The following is an 18,840-nucleotide window of genomic DNA, read 5'->3' as shown; positions in this document are numbered from 1 at the left end:
GTGATCGTGTCTCAATGTAATCAAGATATGAAATGTTTGTTATTTTCAAATACAATCTCTGTTTGGGATTAGTTGTGATCAATTTGCAGTGTACAAATTATTATAATTATTTTCCAGCCCCCGACCATTCGCTCCAACAAAAATCGACCTGCGGCTAAATCTAGTTGCCTACCCCTGCACTAGGTTGTGGGGAGGGAAGTTATTATTTTTGACCCTGCGACTGATGATCCTGCTGTGTTTAGCCATGTTAACATCCTGTCCAAGAGCAATGTTGGCCTTCAGTCAATATTGAAGGACTAAATGCCTTCCTAACTAACTAGTTCAGAATAGTTCCCTTCACCGTTTCTTTCTCAGAGATAAACCAAAACAGTATTCTTACCTCTACTGCAAGACAACGTGTTAGAACGGATATTAAGTTGCGATTTTTTTTCTGTTTCACATGGTAATCAATAGATCAAATGTGCATTCTTTCATCCAGTGTTGTTTTGCTGTACCTTGGAAACCAGCGTATGGTGTTGACTTTGATTGAATATGGTCCTCCTGAGACTGCACATGGCCTCCATTTGGAATAATAATCTTCACGCTTGATATGAACTGAGGTGAATTGTGCAAATCAGGCCTTGCTTCAGGGCAAGTTTACCACACCTGCAATCAGTGCATGGAATTCTTCTAGTCTAAGGTTCCTAACAAGAGAGATGGATGGAGGGAGTAAGAGAGAAGGATAGATGGAAAGATTTATTGATTCATTGATGAAGACTCCAGCCTCAAAGGGATGTTTGTCACCCAGCAACAGAGACAAACACACAGACATGACTAACAGCTTATTTCCTTCTCTTCTGTTGCCTAGGCCCTGATGCGTCCGGGTCGACTGGACCGGATAGTGTACGTCCCTCTACCGGACGGCCCCACGCGACGGGAGATCTTCATGCTGCAGCTCCGCAACATGCCAGTGGATCAGGACATGTGTCTGGATGACCTGGTGACCCGAACGGAAAAGTACTCCGGAGCAGAGGTGAGAAAGCAGTACTGATTATGGTTTGCAAATAAACAACACGTACACTATAATAGTCATTTTATGGTAGAATACATAGAAGATATGGGATGTAATACATATTTCGGGCCGATCCCTAATGTGAGATCCCAGTGTAATAGAATTTTGGGGCTAATCTCCCATTGACATCAATGCATAGTTCACGCGAAAATCTGAGGTACGCACATGCAGATCTCAAGTTAGGATTTCACCCATTGTGATTAGTATTGAGAATGTGATATTGAATGTAAGAATGTCAGCACTAGTGCCTGTATGTGTTTTTATATCAAATCAAAAGGTCCAGGAACAACTCTACCATTTAGTCATGGATGGCTACAATTTGGTTTTTATTGGACAAATGATAGAGGAATTGAGTCCAGGATTTGAATCAATTCCTTCAAGTGAGATTGATCGAAAGCATGCTACCGGAATCATGGTTGGCCACCCTGGCAAAAGCCGGACAGTCAAAGAAAGATTGAATGGCACACTCAACGCAGAGACCCGGAAAGTCAAGTTCAACATGGAAAATAAAATATTGAGGTGAAGGTCTCTCTCTCTCCTCATTGTTATTGTCTTAAGCCTACCTTTTAACGATTACAGGAAATAAGAGAGAGGTGGCCAGCGTTCGCAAGGAGATGTTATTCGCCTTCCACTGTCTGTTTTATGTCTGTGCTGTGTCAAGGCCCTCGTGATCTCACAGTTGGCGGACTCGCAGCGAGCGCACAAACACTCCATTGTGTGACAGACTCGTCTCTTGACGTTGGGCTGGGGTGTGAATCACGTTGTCTTGACAGAGAAACAGCGCGGGCCGTTGAAGCCCTGACAAGCCCTAGCTGTCAAGATGTTTTTCATGTTTTTGGTGGTTTAATGATGACACAACCTTCAGTGGCTAGAAAATCAACTCCAGTCCAAAATGTTACAGTCGATCAAAATGTGGTTGGAAGGCCACATGGATATTATGAAGAGGATTTGTCAATACCGTATCTAGGACCTTTTAGCCACAAATTTTTCTCTGGCTATTCTCCTGGAGATCTGATCTGAGGAACAGAGGTGTCGAGGAATTTGCTTCTCTACATTTAACTTTTGGGATTTGAAGAGATCCGTTGAAAACATGTACCCCCACCCTCCTTTCCCCTCCCTCCTTCCCGCCATAGTTCCCCCCAACCAAAAGCAGCTTCGAGAAGGCACCTGGAGAAGGTATGCGCTGAAAACCGATCCCTTGGTATCAGGTGTTGCGTTTTACATCGGGGTGTTTGGGATAGAGCTTCCACCTCCCAGTGGAACGTTTGCTTTCTCTGTTTGCCGTTCACTCTCGGTAACCCACGAAACCCTCCAGAAGTATGTGCTGCTTCTCACAACATGCACAAGCTTGAAGTCAATGGTCTGTGAGCTGTTACACACTTTGTTGTTTCCAGTGCTTTTTCGTTGCCAGCGCTTTTGTAGTACCTTTGTATGTCAGGGGACATTTGGAAGCCATTTTCATGCCCCTCAAGGCTCTAACTTACTAAGATAAAGAACACTAACATAATAAATAGTTAGATCTTGTGGTCCAGTGTTTCTTGGTGGGATGTATAGGTGGAATGGAGTGCTTAAAGGCATCTTCTCTATACTAAATATACTATAGCTCTCCTGAGGGTATGTGAACGTGAATACTCCTGGCATGGCCCGGTCATAAAAGTCTGCCGGAGTGTTATGCGTCTGTTTGAAATGCTACTGAGCGGGGGTATTTGTCTTGGCACGGCAGCGTTTCTACAGAGGGCGGTGAGGCGTGCCATGGCGGATGGGCATCGGTTGTGTATCAAGCCCACACTTCAGGGGAACAAGTTCGATGAGGGGCCCTCTTAAATCGTCCAGGCTCTTATTGAAATTGGAGGCCGGTCTGCCGAGTCAGATTTCTCTTGCTCACACACAGCCTTCTCTCTCTCTCTCTCTCTCTCTCTCTCTCTCTCTCTCTCTCTCTCTCTCTCTCTCTCTCTCTCTCTCTCTCTCTCTCTCTCTCTCCTCTCTCTGCCAACTGAAGTACTAGGAACTCTTAAGAAAATGAGCATGGACATTACTAATCATTGAGTCTTGCGTTAGTTATCAGACTTTGTGAGGAGAGAAAATGATTTTGGCTTACACTTCACATAAAGTTGCAACAGTGTCATTCATGTAAAGACCCTGTTGCATCCCTAGTCTTGATAGGGTTAGGTTGAATGGACTGGTAGAGTGACAGACTGGCAGTTGTTGTCATGTCAGCTCCGAGCCAGAAGCCTTGTTAAAATCACGTCTTCCACCTGGCAGGTTCCTGCCCCGAGTGACATCTGTTTTCCCCAAGTTTACACCCCCTACCCCCCACCACCACACCCGTCCATCAGCACTGCTCCTGCCCCCACCATCCGCCTTCAGCTGTCCAACAAAGTAACATTCGATACTGTAATTGCATTGTGTTGTCATAAAGAGGGATTGCTGCTAGTCCGGAGGGAAGGGTGACGCGTTTCTTTTTTATGATCAAGCCCTGACAGGAAGAACCCAAGGATTTATGTACCCCATCACATGTTCCGAGTCAGAGAGAGGCCAGCTCCTTCAGCCTGGTGGAGACCTGTTGGCCCGTTAGCTTTGATAGAGGAGGCTTCTTTACTAGGAGTCAACATTGTTTCCCCTGTTAGCCTGCGGAAGGTTGCACAGGGTGTCACGGAGAGGACGCACGTCAGTAAAGGGCTCTCAGTTTTCCAGAGGACTCTGGGAACTTGGTTTACTCATAAATGGGGAGAGGTACATTGTGGGAACATCATATAGGCCCAGAATGGGGACATTGTGGGAACATCATTTAGGCCTACTGTGGGGACATTGTGGTTGATTAAGTGGATCCATATTTCATAGTTTTCATGTTTACGGAAGGTCATTTCTCCACGAAATCCCCTGCTGTCAAAATATCCACCATGTGTTGTATTTGAGGAAAAGGTAAAGATTGCTTAACATTACCAGCCATCCAAAACCAATGTATGGCTCTGAAATATCAAAAGGCCTCGTATACTCTGTCAATCTGTAGGTGGAAAGACTTTGAAATAACATTGATGTTATGAAGGGGGAGAAAGAAAAACACAGAAAACACCATCATACAGTGAGGAAAAAAAGTATTTAGTCAGCCACCAATTGTGCAAGTTCTCCCACTTAAAAAGATGAGAGAGGCCTGTAATTTTCATCATAGGTACACGTCAACTATGACAGACAAAATGAGGAAAAAAATTCCAGAAAATCACATTGTAGGATTTTTAATGAATTTATTTGCAAATTATGGTGGAAAATAAGTATTTGGTCAATAACAAAAGTTTCTCAATACTTTGTTATATACCCTTTGTTGTCAAACGTTTTCTGTAAGTCTTCACAAGGTTTTCACACACTGTTGCTGGTATTTTGGCCCATTCCTCCATGCAGATCTCCTCTAGAGCAGTGATGTTTTGGGGCTGTCGCTGGGCAACACGGACTTTCAACTCCCTCCAAGATTTTCTATGGGGTTGAGATCTGGAGACTGGCTAGGCCACTCCAGGACCTTGAAATGCTTCTTACGAAGCCACTCCTTCGTTGCCCGGGTGGTGTGTTTGGGATCATTGTCATGCTGAAAGACCCAGCCACGTTTCATCTTCAATGCCCTTGCTGATGGAAGGAGGTTTTCACTCAAAATCTCACGATACATGGCCCCATTCATTCTTTCCTTTACACGGATCAGTCGTCCTGGTCCCTTTGCAGAAAAACAGCCCCAAAGCATGATGTTTCCACCCCCATGCTTCACAGTAGGTATGGTGTTCTTTGGATGCAACTCAGCATTCTTTGTCCTCCAAACACGACAAGTTGAGTTTTTACCAAAAAGTTCTATTTTGGTTTCATCTGACCATATGACATTCTCCCAATCCTCTTCTGGATCATCCAAATGCACTCTAGCAAACTTCAGACGGGCCTGGACATGTACTGGCTTAAGCAGGGGGACACGTCTGGCACTGCAGGATTTGAGTCCCTGGCGGCGTAGTGTGTTACTGATGGTAGGCTTTGTTACTTTGGTCCCAGCTCTCTGCAGGTCATTCACTAGGCCCCACCGTGTGGTTCTGGGATTTTTGCTCACCGTTCTTGTGATCATTTTGACCCCACGGGGTGAGATCTTGCATGGAGCCCCAGATCGAGGGAGATTATCAGTGGTCTTGTATGTCTTCCATTTCCTAATAATTGCTCCCACAGTTGATTTCTTCAAACCAAGCTGCTTACCTATTGCAGATTCAGTCTTCCCAGCCTGGTGCAGGTCTACAATTTTGTTTCTGGTGTCCTTTGACAGCTCTTTGGTCTTGGCCATAGTGGAGTTTGGAGTGTGACTGTTTGAGGTTGTGGACAGGTGTCTTTTATACTGATAACAAGTTCAAACAGGTGCCATTAATACAGGTAACGAGTGGAGGACAGAGGAGCCTCTTAAAGAAGAAGTTACAGGTCTGTGAGAGCCAGAAATCTTGCTTGTTTGTAGGTGACCAAATACTTATTTTTCACCATAATTTGCAAATAAATTCATAAAAAATCCTACAATGTGATTTTCTGGAGAAAAAAATGCTCTATTTGTCTGTCATAGTTGACGTGTACCTATGATGAAAATTACAGGCCTCTCTCATCTTTTTAAGTGGGAGAACTTGCACAATTGGTGGCTGACTAAATACTTGTTTTCCCCACTGTATATATTTTGTTTTCCAAGCAGGAAGAAAAATGGCTTCCTCTTAACACCTGTTGTGGTTGTGGTTGTTCCTCTGGCCCTGTTCCCCGCCAAAGATTTATGACCCCATATTTGTTGTTGCAAAGATTTTTTATTATCAAGGACACGCAGAAGAATGCATCAACAAAGCTGTTGCTATTTTAATAACAGTAACATTCAATGTAAAGACTCAATGACGCAAGTGTACGTCTGGCCTCTGCAGATCAGAGATTGATAGATAAAAACACAATGTTGATCAAGAAAATATGCAGTTTTTGCGGTTGTTCGAGGCCAAAACATAGGTGAGTGTTATAAATTGGTGAGCTTTTTTATGAGTTTTAAATGCGCAGTATAATTTTGCCAAAGTGAACCACTATTGTTTTGACATTTTCCAACCATAGGAAACGGGAGGAGATTGCCCAGAAATATGTATATATAATATTCAGTTTACTACCCCGGCAAGTATGTCAGATTGTCTCTGGAACTAATAGCTATTTACCTCTCTAATTTTGATCATAAAGTAATCTTTTTCCTTTTCAAGTGAGCAGCCTTTCAGAGTCCTGGCTGTCAAAATGCTAGAAGTATGAAACGGACAGACTTTTAGCATTTATATATAAAGACCTTGCTTTGGTCTAGGTCCAAGTACACGCGTGGCGCAAATTGAATTTTTCCTGGGAAATATGAACCACTCAAGTGTACTCAATGTAATGTTTCTCTTGGCTTGGAGTAGAGGCAGGAGGGAGGGAGAGGGCCGAGAGAGAGAGCAGGAAGGATAGAGAGGGATGTTTACCCCTCCAGCATTAAGAAACCAGTAAAAAAAAAAGTCCTAGGGCCTTTTGGCAGCGAGAGGAGGCAAACTACAGTGAGAGAGAGAGATTGAGAGAGAGATTGAGAGAGAGATTGAGAAAGAGAGCAAAAAGAATGCAAGGGGAAGACCAGCGCAATAGGAACTCCAGGAACCAGTAAAAAAAGGTTTATAGAGTTGGCCCCCGGCTCTTCCTCTCCTTCCCTGGCCTTAGGCCCCATAGGCCACTGTCAGGAGGAGGTGTGCCTGTTTCAGGGGCCCACAGGGCCCACAGGGGCCGACAGGTCAGGGGTCTGTAGTTAAACGCTGCACTGAGTAGCCCAACAGGAAGGCCAGTCTCTCGTTTAACACCTCGCAAACGACTGTGGATTGGCCACACCTTTGCCTTGCCTTAAAAATCCTTCTTTAACCTGTCTCATCCACTTCATCTACACTGATTTGAAGTGGATTTAACAAGTGACATCAATAAGCTTTGATATAGCTTTCACCTGGATTCACCTGGTCAGTCTATGTCATGGAAAGAGCAGGTGTCCTTAATGTTTTGTACACTCAGTGTATGTCAACAGTCCTTCCGCCAAAGGACCATTACATTTCATGAAATTCCCTAAAATCATGGTATTTTCTTTGTCCTGGTTTCGTGAGGAATTACTCTATTGAGATTGTGTCATTGTGATAATATTGGTGATACTGTTGATTCTTTAGCCCTCTTACTTTTTGCCCAATCAAAATGGAGGGTGTTCCACTTAGCCATTGCTTTGAACATTTTTGTGTCTCTGTCTCTGTGTGCCAATATGTTCCCATTCAAAATGTCCTTGTACCATTATGTCTACCCTTATGTCTTGGCCTTTTAGCCTTACTCTTATTCAGCTGTACTGGCCAGAACAATCAAATGTCTTTCTCAAGGGCCGAATAGCCCCATTCCCCCTACTCCTAGACACAACCAATATCAAACATCTGTCAACATGAAGGTTTCCATGACTCCAGTGCAGCATCCAGAGGTTAGTGCCACAGTAGATGTTACCCATGTTTAGCCTTGTAATTACCAGACTGATTACCTCTGAGCTATCAGTCTGGAAGTGATACCATTGAAGCCGTTTTGGCCAATGGGCGTTGCTTGTCGTCTTTCCAGAGAACGGTATATCGAACGCCAGGATAATAGGCTATATGAGCCAAAAAAGGCAGCAAGAAAGATATATATATATATATATATATATATATATATATATATATATATATATATATATATATATATATATACACGTATGTCAACGTGAGACTTAACAGAAATAAAGTAGCGTACTAATGTTTTTGCCAAACCGTAGTGATGATAGAGATTAGTCTACCGCATCGGATTCAATACAGAGATTGTCTTGATACAGGAACCTCTGATTGCCTACAGTTTATTGAACCTTCTTGTAATTGATGTTATATGCTATCGCATAGAATGGAGCAGGTATGATAGGGAGCATAGTTTATTTTGGCAACTTTCAAACTGTCACGTAAAGCTTTATATTTAGCTATCACCTCATAAGTATGACTTTACATGTGTTGTTGTCCTGCTGTCTACTGCCTGTCAACAACGGAGCTTCGCGTTCGTCATCAACTAAACCACCCCCATAGTTCATCAGAGGAAGCAACGGTGATGGGACAAGGCGGGGCTAAGAATCATGCCTTCGCAGCCCTACCAGACTGATATCTGTGCAGCGTTTAATGGAATCTCGCGGGATTAGGTGGCTCGTGAGGCTACCATGTTACCCATATGACTTAAAGCAATTTTAGAATAGAGGATGGGCACGGACGTCCTGAATTTTGCTTATCATGTGAGCAGGACTGTGCAAACGTGAGCACACACACAAACACACACACACTTGGGGGCAGAGTAGTACACGAGAATATACACAGAGCCATAGAGAGCGATCTCCGGGTCGCTTCAGTGTGGGCATGTTTAGTAAATATTCCATCTCTTCCTTCCCAGGGCTGGGGAGAATGTGCCGCATTCATTCGCCTGATTAACCGGCGAGGACATATATGCCCTTAAAAGTGAGGCCCTGTTTTCCCCCTTACACGCCACGGCCGCCTCGTCGCAGAGCCTCGAACACAGGTGCTATTCCACACGGGCCTTTCCAAAACAGGGGAGAGGTGAGGAGGGGGTCGACCCTTCTAAAAGAGTTTCATCATCTCAACTGATTGGTCCGCATCATGGGTTAGCTATGACAGCAGTTCTATAGGTTCTGGATTAGAGCGATTGTTGTTATGATGGTAGTAACGCACTAGGGATGGACTTCATAACAGCCAAGTCACCCCTGCTTTGAAAGTTATTCTGGGGGGGGGGGCGATAGAGAGAAACGAACACTGTGTTGTCTTGGCAACGTTAGCGAGCACCAGTGAAACGAGCACACGTCCCATTTTTCGATGGAATCTGAATCCCTTGACACAATCACTGCATGCCAAGAGGCCCTACCCCTTCTCCTTCCCCTTATGGTCATGTGGCATGTTTCCATTCACGTCTCCTTCCCCCCCACGTGACTCCATAACCCCCCAACACACACACACACACACACTCCCCACCACTCTCCTCCCCCCTATCCTCAACTTAACCAGCCCCCCCTGCCTTAATTTTTAAATACTGTAGGTTTCACATGGGTCGTGGTCAGGCCATATTTCTCCTGGCAGCCTGCTGTCACTGCAGACACTTCCTCTTTGCCTTCTTGGAGAATTAAACCTTTTATTTCTGGTCGGAGCTCGACGCTGTTTGATTTCTATAGTATTTAATTTCCTCTCCGAACGTCGGATTCAGTGGGGCCTATTTTTCTTAAAGGGGGGAGTCAATATTTTTGCCGTTGGCCTAAGAACGTCTTCATGAGCCAATATCATCACTGGCTATGCGTGTCTATGCGTGCCCCTGTGTGTGTGTGTGTTCGCTCGCAAGAGAGCTGGGGCAGGTGTTGGCGTAATGCAGAGTGACAGGGGGTTTAGCCCCAGCGCTGCTCCTGTAGCCTGTGGTCCTCTGTAGCTCAATTGGTAGAGCATGGCGCTTGTAACGGCAGGGTAGTGGGTTCGATCCCCGGGACCACCCATACGTAAAAATGTATGCACACATGACTGTAAGTCGCTTTGTGTAAAAGCGTCTGCTAAATGGCATATTATTATTATTATTATTATTATTATAGCCGTTGTGTGGGGGGACTGGATGCAGGCTGCTAAGGACACAAGGACGGCTCGATAGTTACCACGCCGCCTGGCCTCGTTGATCTGCTGCAGGAGCAGATAGCCACCAAACCAGCCCCTCATTAAGGCTTTTTGATACCGGGACTGAGCGGCTTTGTTGAGGTAGGAAGCGACGGCATACTGGGTGTTTTTGACCTGAGCCCGTTGGTATGCGCTGCCGGTTAGCTTCTTCATCCAATCCTGAAAACATTTCTGTGCACAGTTGTTTTACTGACACTAGAATAGAAACTAAAATGTTGTTGAATGTTATGAAGAGAAATGGAGAGAGTTTTTCGTACAACTGACACGTGACAAATATGAGAATCTGTGAGGCTACATTTTCTATGTAAAGGAACACAGACAGAATCCCAATGAATACACTCTGTAGTGTGTGTACATATGGGTGTGTCTGAATGTCTGTAAGTGTGCATTGAGTGTTAGGCAGGTGTTACTTCCATTACAAGGCAGGGAATCGGATGGGCATAACACACACAGCCAACAGCCAGTGGAGGAGAGACGCGGTTGCAGGAGCATGTCCAGAGGCCACTGAAGTATCTGGGGCTCGTGTTGTGGCGGTCTGACTCCAAGCAAGGGAAATGAGAAAAGCCTCAAGCCTGAAGGAAAAATGCCAGTGCACATGCCAAGGCTGATGTCATGGTGTTAAACGGCACTGAGGGCCAGCCTCCCTCCCTGCACTGAGCTGAAAAGACCAAGCTTAGCCCTCTGCCATTTAAGCTGGAGATCCAAATTGCTTTGCCTGCCCCTTCCAATGAAATGACCAACGTAGAACAGAACTAAATGTGACTACCAACCTGCAGCAACGTATCATTATGGTCTACCAGAGGGCTTTTTCCCCCCTCTCCTCTTACGGTCGGGAAATATGATGACAGATGGTAAATCGTCTGCATAATCACTTCTTCGGATCGCATTTTCCTTCTTTTCGCGTGCGACATGCATCGTTCGCAAGAGGGGTTTTGGGAGCAGCGAAAAAAGCAGTTGAACGAGTGGAAACAAGGATGTGGTCGGAGTTCAATCAGGCAATTGTGTGTCTTTCACTTTTCCAGTGTCCTGTCTAGATCACTGTGGTCTAGGCCACTCGAATGACATCTTATTTCACCACTTTGACTGACAGGGAGACTCTGGAACTCTCCACAAGTAGAAGTGTGATATGGTTGGTATTCAAACATGGCTGCTAAGATTGTATGTGCATGAGTGCACTCATAAGGTGTGTGTTGTGGCATATAAGGTGTGTGTTGTGAGGCCACGACTACTCAAAAAAACAATCTTTCATCAGAAATGAATATCTGTGTGTGGAACACAGATTCCATGAAAGTGATTTTAACGAAGGGTTATTAACGTCATTGTTACAGAAAGTGTATATTTAGGTTGTGATCTAATAGAAGAACAAGAACTTGTGATTGGAAAGATACAGTATATAGGCTACAATTAAAACGAATGCCTTGGCTTACTCTGTATCAAGTACTCTTTACAGTCTATGTTTTTGGAGTCAAAACCTGTTTTTGGAAAATGCTACTAAATAGACCTGGTCCTAGGTGGTCTTAAATCTATGCTTTACACTACTGCAAAGTGAAACACACTGCCGTTTTCTTCATTTGGTTTGACTTTGATGGCTGTTACTGCACCGCCAGCCAACCAGGTATCCAAAATACTAATGGCTGCTGCAATGCATCACTTTAGTCCCTCCATATATTTAAGTGATTGCTGACATAATTTATGAAGGGAATGAAAAATAAAGTCTGCATTGCAATAAAACCCTCCGATCCATAATTTTGCCTGGGCTGCCACGGCCCCCTTAATTTCATTGCTGTGCGTTTGCAGTTTTTTCGGCACTCTCTCGAGCGGGGGGCCCAGCTTTAAGGGGTTGTGTTGGCTCGGAGCCTGGAATTTCTTCACGTTTACAAACAAACTGCTTTTTGCTCACCCTGTTTGCCTTTGTGGCTTTTCAAATTGCACATGGTAAACACACATGCAAAAACAAATGCTGCGTTCAGCAGCGTATAGAGACCCCTCCTAAATGAGAAAGATGAATATGTCAGTGTGTGCTGCTATTGCTACAGTATATACTTGTGAGCAGCTCTGTTGGTTTGTCAAACTAGGGGGGCAACCGGCGTAAATAGCCAAATGATTTGTTGTTGAGTCATGGGATTGAGAGAAGAGGCCCTTAACAGGGCCCTTATGTCGGCACAAAGTAAAAAAATAAATTGAAGACAATTGCGTTTGTGTTTTTGGGTCCATGTGTTTGTACGTGTTGCATGGAAATGTCCTTCAATCATGTTGTTGAAGTCACTTGCACCCCCCATCTTTCCCCTCTCTGTTTCAACGTTCTCCCTCTTTCAACGTTCTCCCTCTTTAACTAAGCAGGTAGCTTAGTGGTTAAGAGCGTTGTGCCAGTAACCGAAAGGTCGCTGGTTCTAATCCCCGAGCTGACTAGGTGAAAAATCTGTCCATGTGCCCTTGAGCAAGGCACTTAACCCTAATTGCTCCTGTAAGTCGCTCTGGATAAGAGCGTCTGCTAAATGACTAAAATGGAATTGAGGCCTGTGTTGCATACCTTCATTGTTTCACATCACCATTGACAGCAAGCAAAATTATTTGAATGATGGGAAGCCCTCAAAGACATTTAGCCCTGGACTCTGTTTACAGTGTCTGAATCATGTTGTTCGGCTGGCCCTGAACAAAGAAATCGCAAACTTCCTGACATCTGCCTAGCACCTGCCTTACACAACCGACATACTTCCTTGTACATACTCATCTCAAAACCCCCTTCCTGTCTTAAGATTCCAAACTATCCCATCCCCATCAAGTATCACTTCTGTATGATACTTGAAAGTACTAGCTACTCTTAACATTTTTGTTAATTCTGTTAAACCTCTCAGGAGATATTTAAATGTATCTCTATGTGCGACTTAAGACTTGACTTCTCTTTCTACTCAACTATGAAGTTGAACTAGCAAAAACAGGCAAACAGTGCACACACAGATCTTTATTGAGTCGTCGGAGAGGATGGCTGGTAGCCAAAGTGGATACTGATGGGTTATTACCATACCTGAGTTAATATGTGACCCTGGTGGATGCTGGTACCACAACTAATCTGTCAAATCAAGTAGAAACACTCTTACAGTACTCTCTCTTACACACACACGTTTTACATTATATTTTTGTAATTTAGCAGACGCTCTTATCCAGAGTGACTTAAAGTAGCAATTAGGGTTAAGTGCTTTGTTCAAGGGCACATCGACATATTTTTCACCTAGTCGGCTCTGGGATTCAAACCAGCGACCTTTCAGTTACTGGTCCAACACACACACAGGCAAAGTGGCTAAAGAGATTCTCCGGTACTTTTGTAAACTTTTTAGCCAGTAGTTCTGAAAGTTGCGCTCACGGGCCAAAAGTGGTCCCCGAAAATTGCGTACAACGTCATAATTGTGCAGATATATGCACCACATCATTGCTCTCTCTCTCGCTCTGCTGTGTATGCATCTTGCTAGCTGTCACTCAAATGGTGAGGCGCTGAAGCTCATTGGCTAGAACTCTAATTGCTAGGGGGCTGGCCCACATGGGGGAAAATGTAGGGGAAATGGTGCAGCACATCTTCCCCAAAAGCGGGAGTTTAAAAAAAGACTTAACCGTCACCAAAGTTCCAGAGCATGTCTTTAAGCAGCTATGGAGCTATTTTGCTACGAATTCACTTTAGCTACAATATAAATAAATAAAGAAATGTTCTCATTGGCCGCTGCTACCGTCCTCCAATGTTGTTTTTCTGATCTGAGGTCAGTTTTGTGGTTTTCCCCATAATGGTTAAGATTAGGATTTGGGATCTGAGATCTGTACCTTTCGCCGACTTCTACCCGGCAATGTCTGTCAATGTCAACAGTCTGCCATCTTGTTGCCAGCCTCTGTCCCATGGATGAGCTCAAGGGGAACCACTATTTTTATTTTCTCCCCTCTTCGCCCTTCCCATTGCAATAAGGTTTATTCCTTTCAGGAATGCTTTTCTTCGCTCCTTCATTGTAGGGTACACATTTGTGCTGTGCCCTTCTTGGAATGGGGAAAATATGCCACGGGAATTTGTGAGGTCACCTTCCAAATGGTTCAGTTGCCTCCGCTTGAAATAGATTGAATACATTCGCAGCCCTCGCAGGTGTGATTATGATCTAAAAGGCAGAACTGACCCTAGCTCACCACGCATACACTGGTGGGCTTTATGAATCTGGACCCAGATGGTTTGTGGAGGAGACCAGGACACCGTGTGGGCCTCCGTTTTTAGAATCGAGATGGGCATCTCCGGTCCTGGAGGGCCACGGTGCACGCAGGCTTTTGTTCCAGCCCAGCACTAACTCACCTACAGTGAGATTTCCCTATATAGGTCTTGTTTTCCAAACACATTGAGGCCTTTGTGGGTTCCCCTGGATTGGAGGGAGGTGGCGGTGTCAGCAGACCCCCCCATCCCCCACACCCTGTTTTATCATTTCCCCCTGAATTAACGGTGACAAGACTACGGCCTGGCGACTTTTGGAGGAGACTGCACACCATGGGAGTGAGTCATTTCTGAAAGTCCAGCGATGGCTGATGAATGCCAGATACGTTCTTGCCACCCATGCCACCCTCTCTTCCAAAACTAGCGCTCTGTTCTACGGCACAACCTGCCAACGGCGGCTTACTTTATCCGCCCCCCTCAAAGCTCTAACGGAAACCAATCTGTCTTTTCCAGTGACTGATAGCACTGTGTTGAGATTTGCAGGATATGCACCGTCAGTTTGCTCCACGGAACGACCCGAACCCTGAGCAATGTAAAGAATGTAAACTGCTGTGACTGCAAGGGAGGGAGGTGCAGGATTGGGAATCTATATGTTGTTTGCAATTAAACAGAATGAATGGCCCTCACAAGTCAAATGGTGTAATTTATTTCCCTTGCAATCAAATGTGCAACCTGAATACAATCAAAATTATGATCTGGTGTGTGTGTGTGTTCTGCATATCAGATACTTTGTTCTACTGTTTGTGTGTGTGTGTGTGTGTGTGTGTGTGTGTGTGTGTGTGTGTGTGTGTGTGTGTGTGTGTGTGTGTGTGTTTAACCCTGTAATAACCGTAGGCTGTAGGCTAAGCATTAAAACATTGTAGCTGTTGTGTAATATTACACACGGCTTAATACAAACTGTTACAAATGTGTAAATTCAACTCTATTTTTTATTCTGATGGTCATGATTTGGTCAACCTCGTTTTGTAGAGATTCATTATTGACCTGCTCACCGCAGCCTAGTGCGGTGTTTCCCAACTCCAGTCCTCAAGTATCCCCAACAGTACTCATTTGTATTGTAGCCCTGGACAAGCACGCCTGATTCAACTTGTCAACTACTCATCAAGCCCTAAATTAGTTGAATGAGGTTTGTTTGTCCCGGCTACAACAAAAATGTGTGCTGTTGGGGATACTCGAGGACTGGAGTTGGGAAACACTGGCCTAGTGGCTGTGGATGCTAACATGATGTTAAGTAGTCGAGATCTGGCCGTCTGACAGCCCTGTATCTGTTTCCTGTCACAGATAACAGCAGTATGCAGAGAAGCTGCCTTGCTGGCCCTGCAAGAGGACATCAAAGCACAGCTCATCATGGCGAGACACTTTGAAAGCGCCCTGAACGCCGTGAAGCCTAGAGTTCCAGACTCTCTCATCCAGTTGTATATCAACTATCAACAGCAACGCGGCCTGCGCTTCTTCTGACGTCGGCGTGAAAAAATAAGCACTAGGCCTACAGTCACCGAAACAGTTCCGGACCGACTGCATATGGTTACCATAAATGCAGTTATCCACTGGAGTCGCAAGGGTTTCCAAATGGACATTACATCAGTGAATAGGCCGCAGCGTTTCCCAAACTCGGTCCTGGGGACCCCAAGGGTTGCACTTTTTTTTTTCTCCATAGCACTACACAGCTGATTCAAATAATCAACTCATCATCAAGCTTTGATTATTTGATTCAGCTGTGTAGTGCTAGGGCAAAAACCAATATGTGCACACTTGGGGTCCCCAGGACCGAGTTTAGGAAACACTGGATTAGGGGGTGGGTGGGGGGGGGGGCTGGTCCAACTCAAGGTGTCATAAAAAAATGCCCCCCAAAGTTACAAATATTTTCACATGACCCTCCCCTTGTACTGTAAAATAAATTGAACACCCTCCCCCCTCATAGAATTAACTCAAAATAATGTTTACGACCGCAAATAACAACTGTAGAAATCCTGTGTTTAAATAAAATAAAATAACATTTGATTTGTCACATACACGTGTTTAGCAGATGTTATAGCGGGTGTAGCGAAATGCTTGTGCTTCTAGCTCCGACAGTGCAGTAATATCTAACGAGTAATATCTAACAATTTCACAACATATACTTAATACACACAAAACTAGTAAGGAATGGAATTTAAGAAAATATACATATATGGACAAGCAATGACAGAGCGGCATGGACTAAGATACAGTAGAATATTATAGAATAGAATACAGTATATACATATGAGATGAGTAGTGCAAGATATGTAAACATTATTAAAGTGACTGTAAACATTATTAAAGTGACTAGTGTTCCATTTCTTAAAGTGGCCAGTGATTTCAATAGGCAGCAGCAGCCTCTAATGTGCTCTTAGGAAATCATGTGTTTATAAACGTGGATATCGACTTTGCCACTTCAGCATGCTTTTGTTTCACAGTTGATGCCACGCAGGGCTACGGGCCAGAAGGTTGAGGGTTCGCCGACCACCACAGACGAGCTCACTCTCCCTGCAGACAATTATCAGCTAAGGGGAAATCAGATTTTCAACATTTTGACACCATATTTATAATTATATAAAATATATGCAACAAATTTTCCACCAACAGGTTTCTGTGCCATTGCACCCACAACCAATAAACAAAGCATACCGACTACGGGCACTTCAATATCATGGTTTGCGTTTTCAACACCACAATAAATAGACTATGTCAATCTGGACAAACAGAAAATGCATCCCTCCCTACCGTGTAGGCTTACCCAGTATCAAAGGCTTGGCTTGATAATCTACAAATGTTATTAAACGTTTTGGTGTTTTGTAACATGTCTCTTTAAATTAATGAATTGGCCGCTGCACAGTTTGGATTGATTGATTTTATTGATTTTATTTGTCAGTTAAAAATAATACATATAACTCAGCAAAAAAAGAAACGTCCCTTTTTCAGGACCCTGTCTTTCAAAGATAATTAGTAAAAATCCAAATAACTTCACAGATCTTCATTGTAAAGGGTTTAAAAGTTTCCCATGCTTGTTCAATTAACCATAAACAATGAATGAACATGCACCTGAGGAACAGTCATTAAGACACTAACAGCTTACAGGCGGTAGGCAATTAAGGTCACAGTTATGAAAACTTAGGACACTAAAGAGGCCTTTCTACTGACTCTGAAAAACACCAAACGAAAGATGCCCAGGGTCCCTGCTCATCTGCGTGAACGTGCCTTAGGCATGCTGCAAGGAGGCATGAGGACTACAGATGTGGCCAGGGCAATAAATTGCAATGTCCGTACTGTGAGACACCTAAGACAGCACTACACGGAGACAGGACGGACAGCTGATCGTCTTCGCAGTGGCAGACCATGTGTAACAACACCTGCACAGGATCGGTACATCTGAACATCACACCTGCGGGACAGGTACAGGATGGCAACAACAACTGCCCGAGTTACACCAGGAACACACAATCCCTCCATCAGTGCTCAGACTGTCCGCAATAGCCTGAGAGAGGCTGGACTGAGGGCTTGTAGGCCTGTTGTAAGGCAGGTCCTCACCAGATATCACCGGCAACAACGTTGACTATGGGCACAAACCGACCGTCGCAAAAAGTGCTCTTCACTGACGAGTCGCAGTTTTGTCTCACCAGGGGTGATGGTTGGATTCGCGTTTATCGTCGAAGGAATGAGCGTTACACCGAGGCCTGTACTCTAGAGCGGGATCGATTTGGAGGTGGAGGGTCCGTCATGGTCTGGGGCGGTGTGTCACAGCATCATCGGACTGAGCTTGTTGTCATTGCAGGCAATCTCAACGCTGTGTGTTACAGGGAAGACATCCTCCTCCCTCATGTGGTACCCTTCCTGCAGGCTCATCCTGACATGACCCTCCAGTATGACAATGCCACCAGCCATACTGCTCGTTCTGTGCGTGATTTCCTGCAAGACAGGAATGTCCGTGTTCTGCCATGGCCAGCGAAGAGCCCGGATCGCAATCCCATTGAGCACATCTGGGACCTGTTGGATCGGAGGGTGAGGACTAGGGCCATTCCCCCCAGAAATGTCTGGGAACTTGCAGGTGCCTTGGTGGAAGAGTGGGGTAACATCTCACAGCAAGCACTGACAAATCTGGTGCAGTCCATGAGGAGGAGATGCACTGCAGTACTTAATGCAGCTGGTGGCCACACCAGATACTGACTGTTACTTTTGATTTTGACCCCCCCCCCCTTTGTTCATGGACACATTATTCCATTTCTGTTTGTCACGTCTGTGGAACTTGTCTCAGTTGTTGAATCTTGTTATGTTCACACAAATATTTACACATGAAAATAAACGCAGTTGACAGTGAGAGGACGTTTCTTTTTTTTGCTGAGTTTATACACAAATATTTTTTTTAAGTGACCGGGATTGCACAATAAAGTTGGGGACTTATTTCCATTGTGGTCTCTAGTTTTTACATAAGTACATATACAATTACAGAGATACAGACACATTACAGAGATACAGACAAAAAAAATGCTCAACCTCCAGATGAGTATGAGGGGGGTTTAAGTTCAATTCTTACAAGCTTGTTTGGCTGGTAGCTTATTCTATAGCTGTTTGGGGCTGCTGGTGAACCATGATGTGCAGGCATAATCAAAGTGGCACTGGACTAGTCCACTTGCCAAAGCCTTTAGGGTGTCTATAGCTAGGTTTCCATCCAATTGGCGACAGATTTTCATGCGAGTAATGTAAAATCTTCATAAAAACAATATGCCATTTGAGAGTTTCCTTGAAGAAAATGTGGCGGCAGACAACATGACAGGGAAGATTTTAATGAACCG

The 18,840-nt window shown here is 44.5% G+C and overlaps 1 protein-coding gene across 1 annotated transcript in view; it reads left to right on the top strand.

The window, feature by feature from the left end:
• Positions 1–15,791, top strand: part of afg2a (AFG2 AAA ATPase homolog A) — a 134,419-nt gene extending 118,628 nt beyond the window's left edge. Inside the window, exons 16-17 of the mRNA XM_084147048.1 lie at positions 848–1,012; positions 15,311–15,791. Coding sequence (XP_084003174.1) covers positions 848–1,012; positions 15,311–15,487 — 342 coding nt within the window. The 3' untranslated portion in view covers positions 15,488–15,791. The remainder of the gene's footprint in view (positions 1–847; positions 1,013–15,310) is intronic.
• Positions 15,792–18,840: the final 3,049 nt, after the last annotated feature.

This window comes from Coregonus lavaretus (assembly GCF_964263955.1).
Source record: "Coregonus lavaretus genome assembly, chromosome: 29".
Lineage (NCBI taxonomy): Eukaryota > Metazoa > Chordata > Actinopteri > Salmoniformes > Salmonidae > Coregonus > Coregonus lavaretus.
The sequence above is the reverse complement of the archived record's forward strand: the minus strand, read 5'-3'. Positions and strand labels throughout refer to the sequence as shown.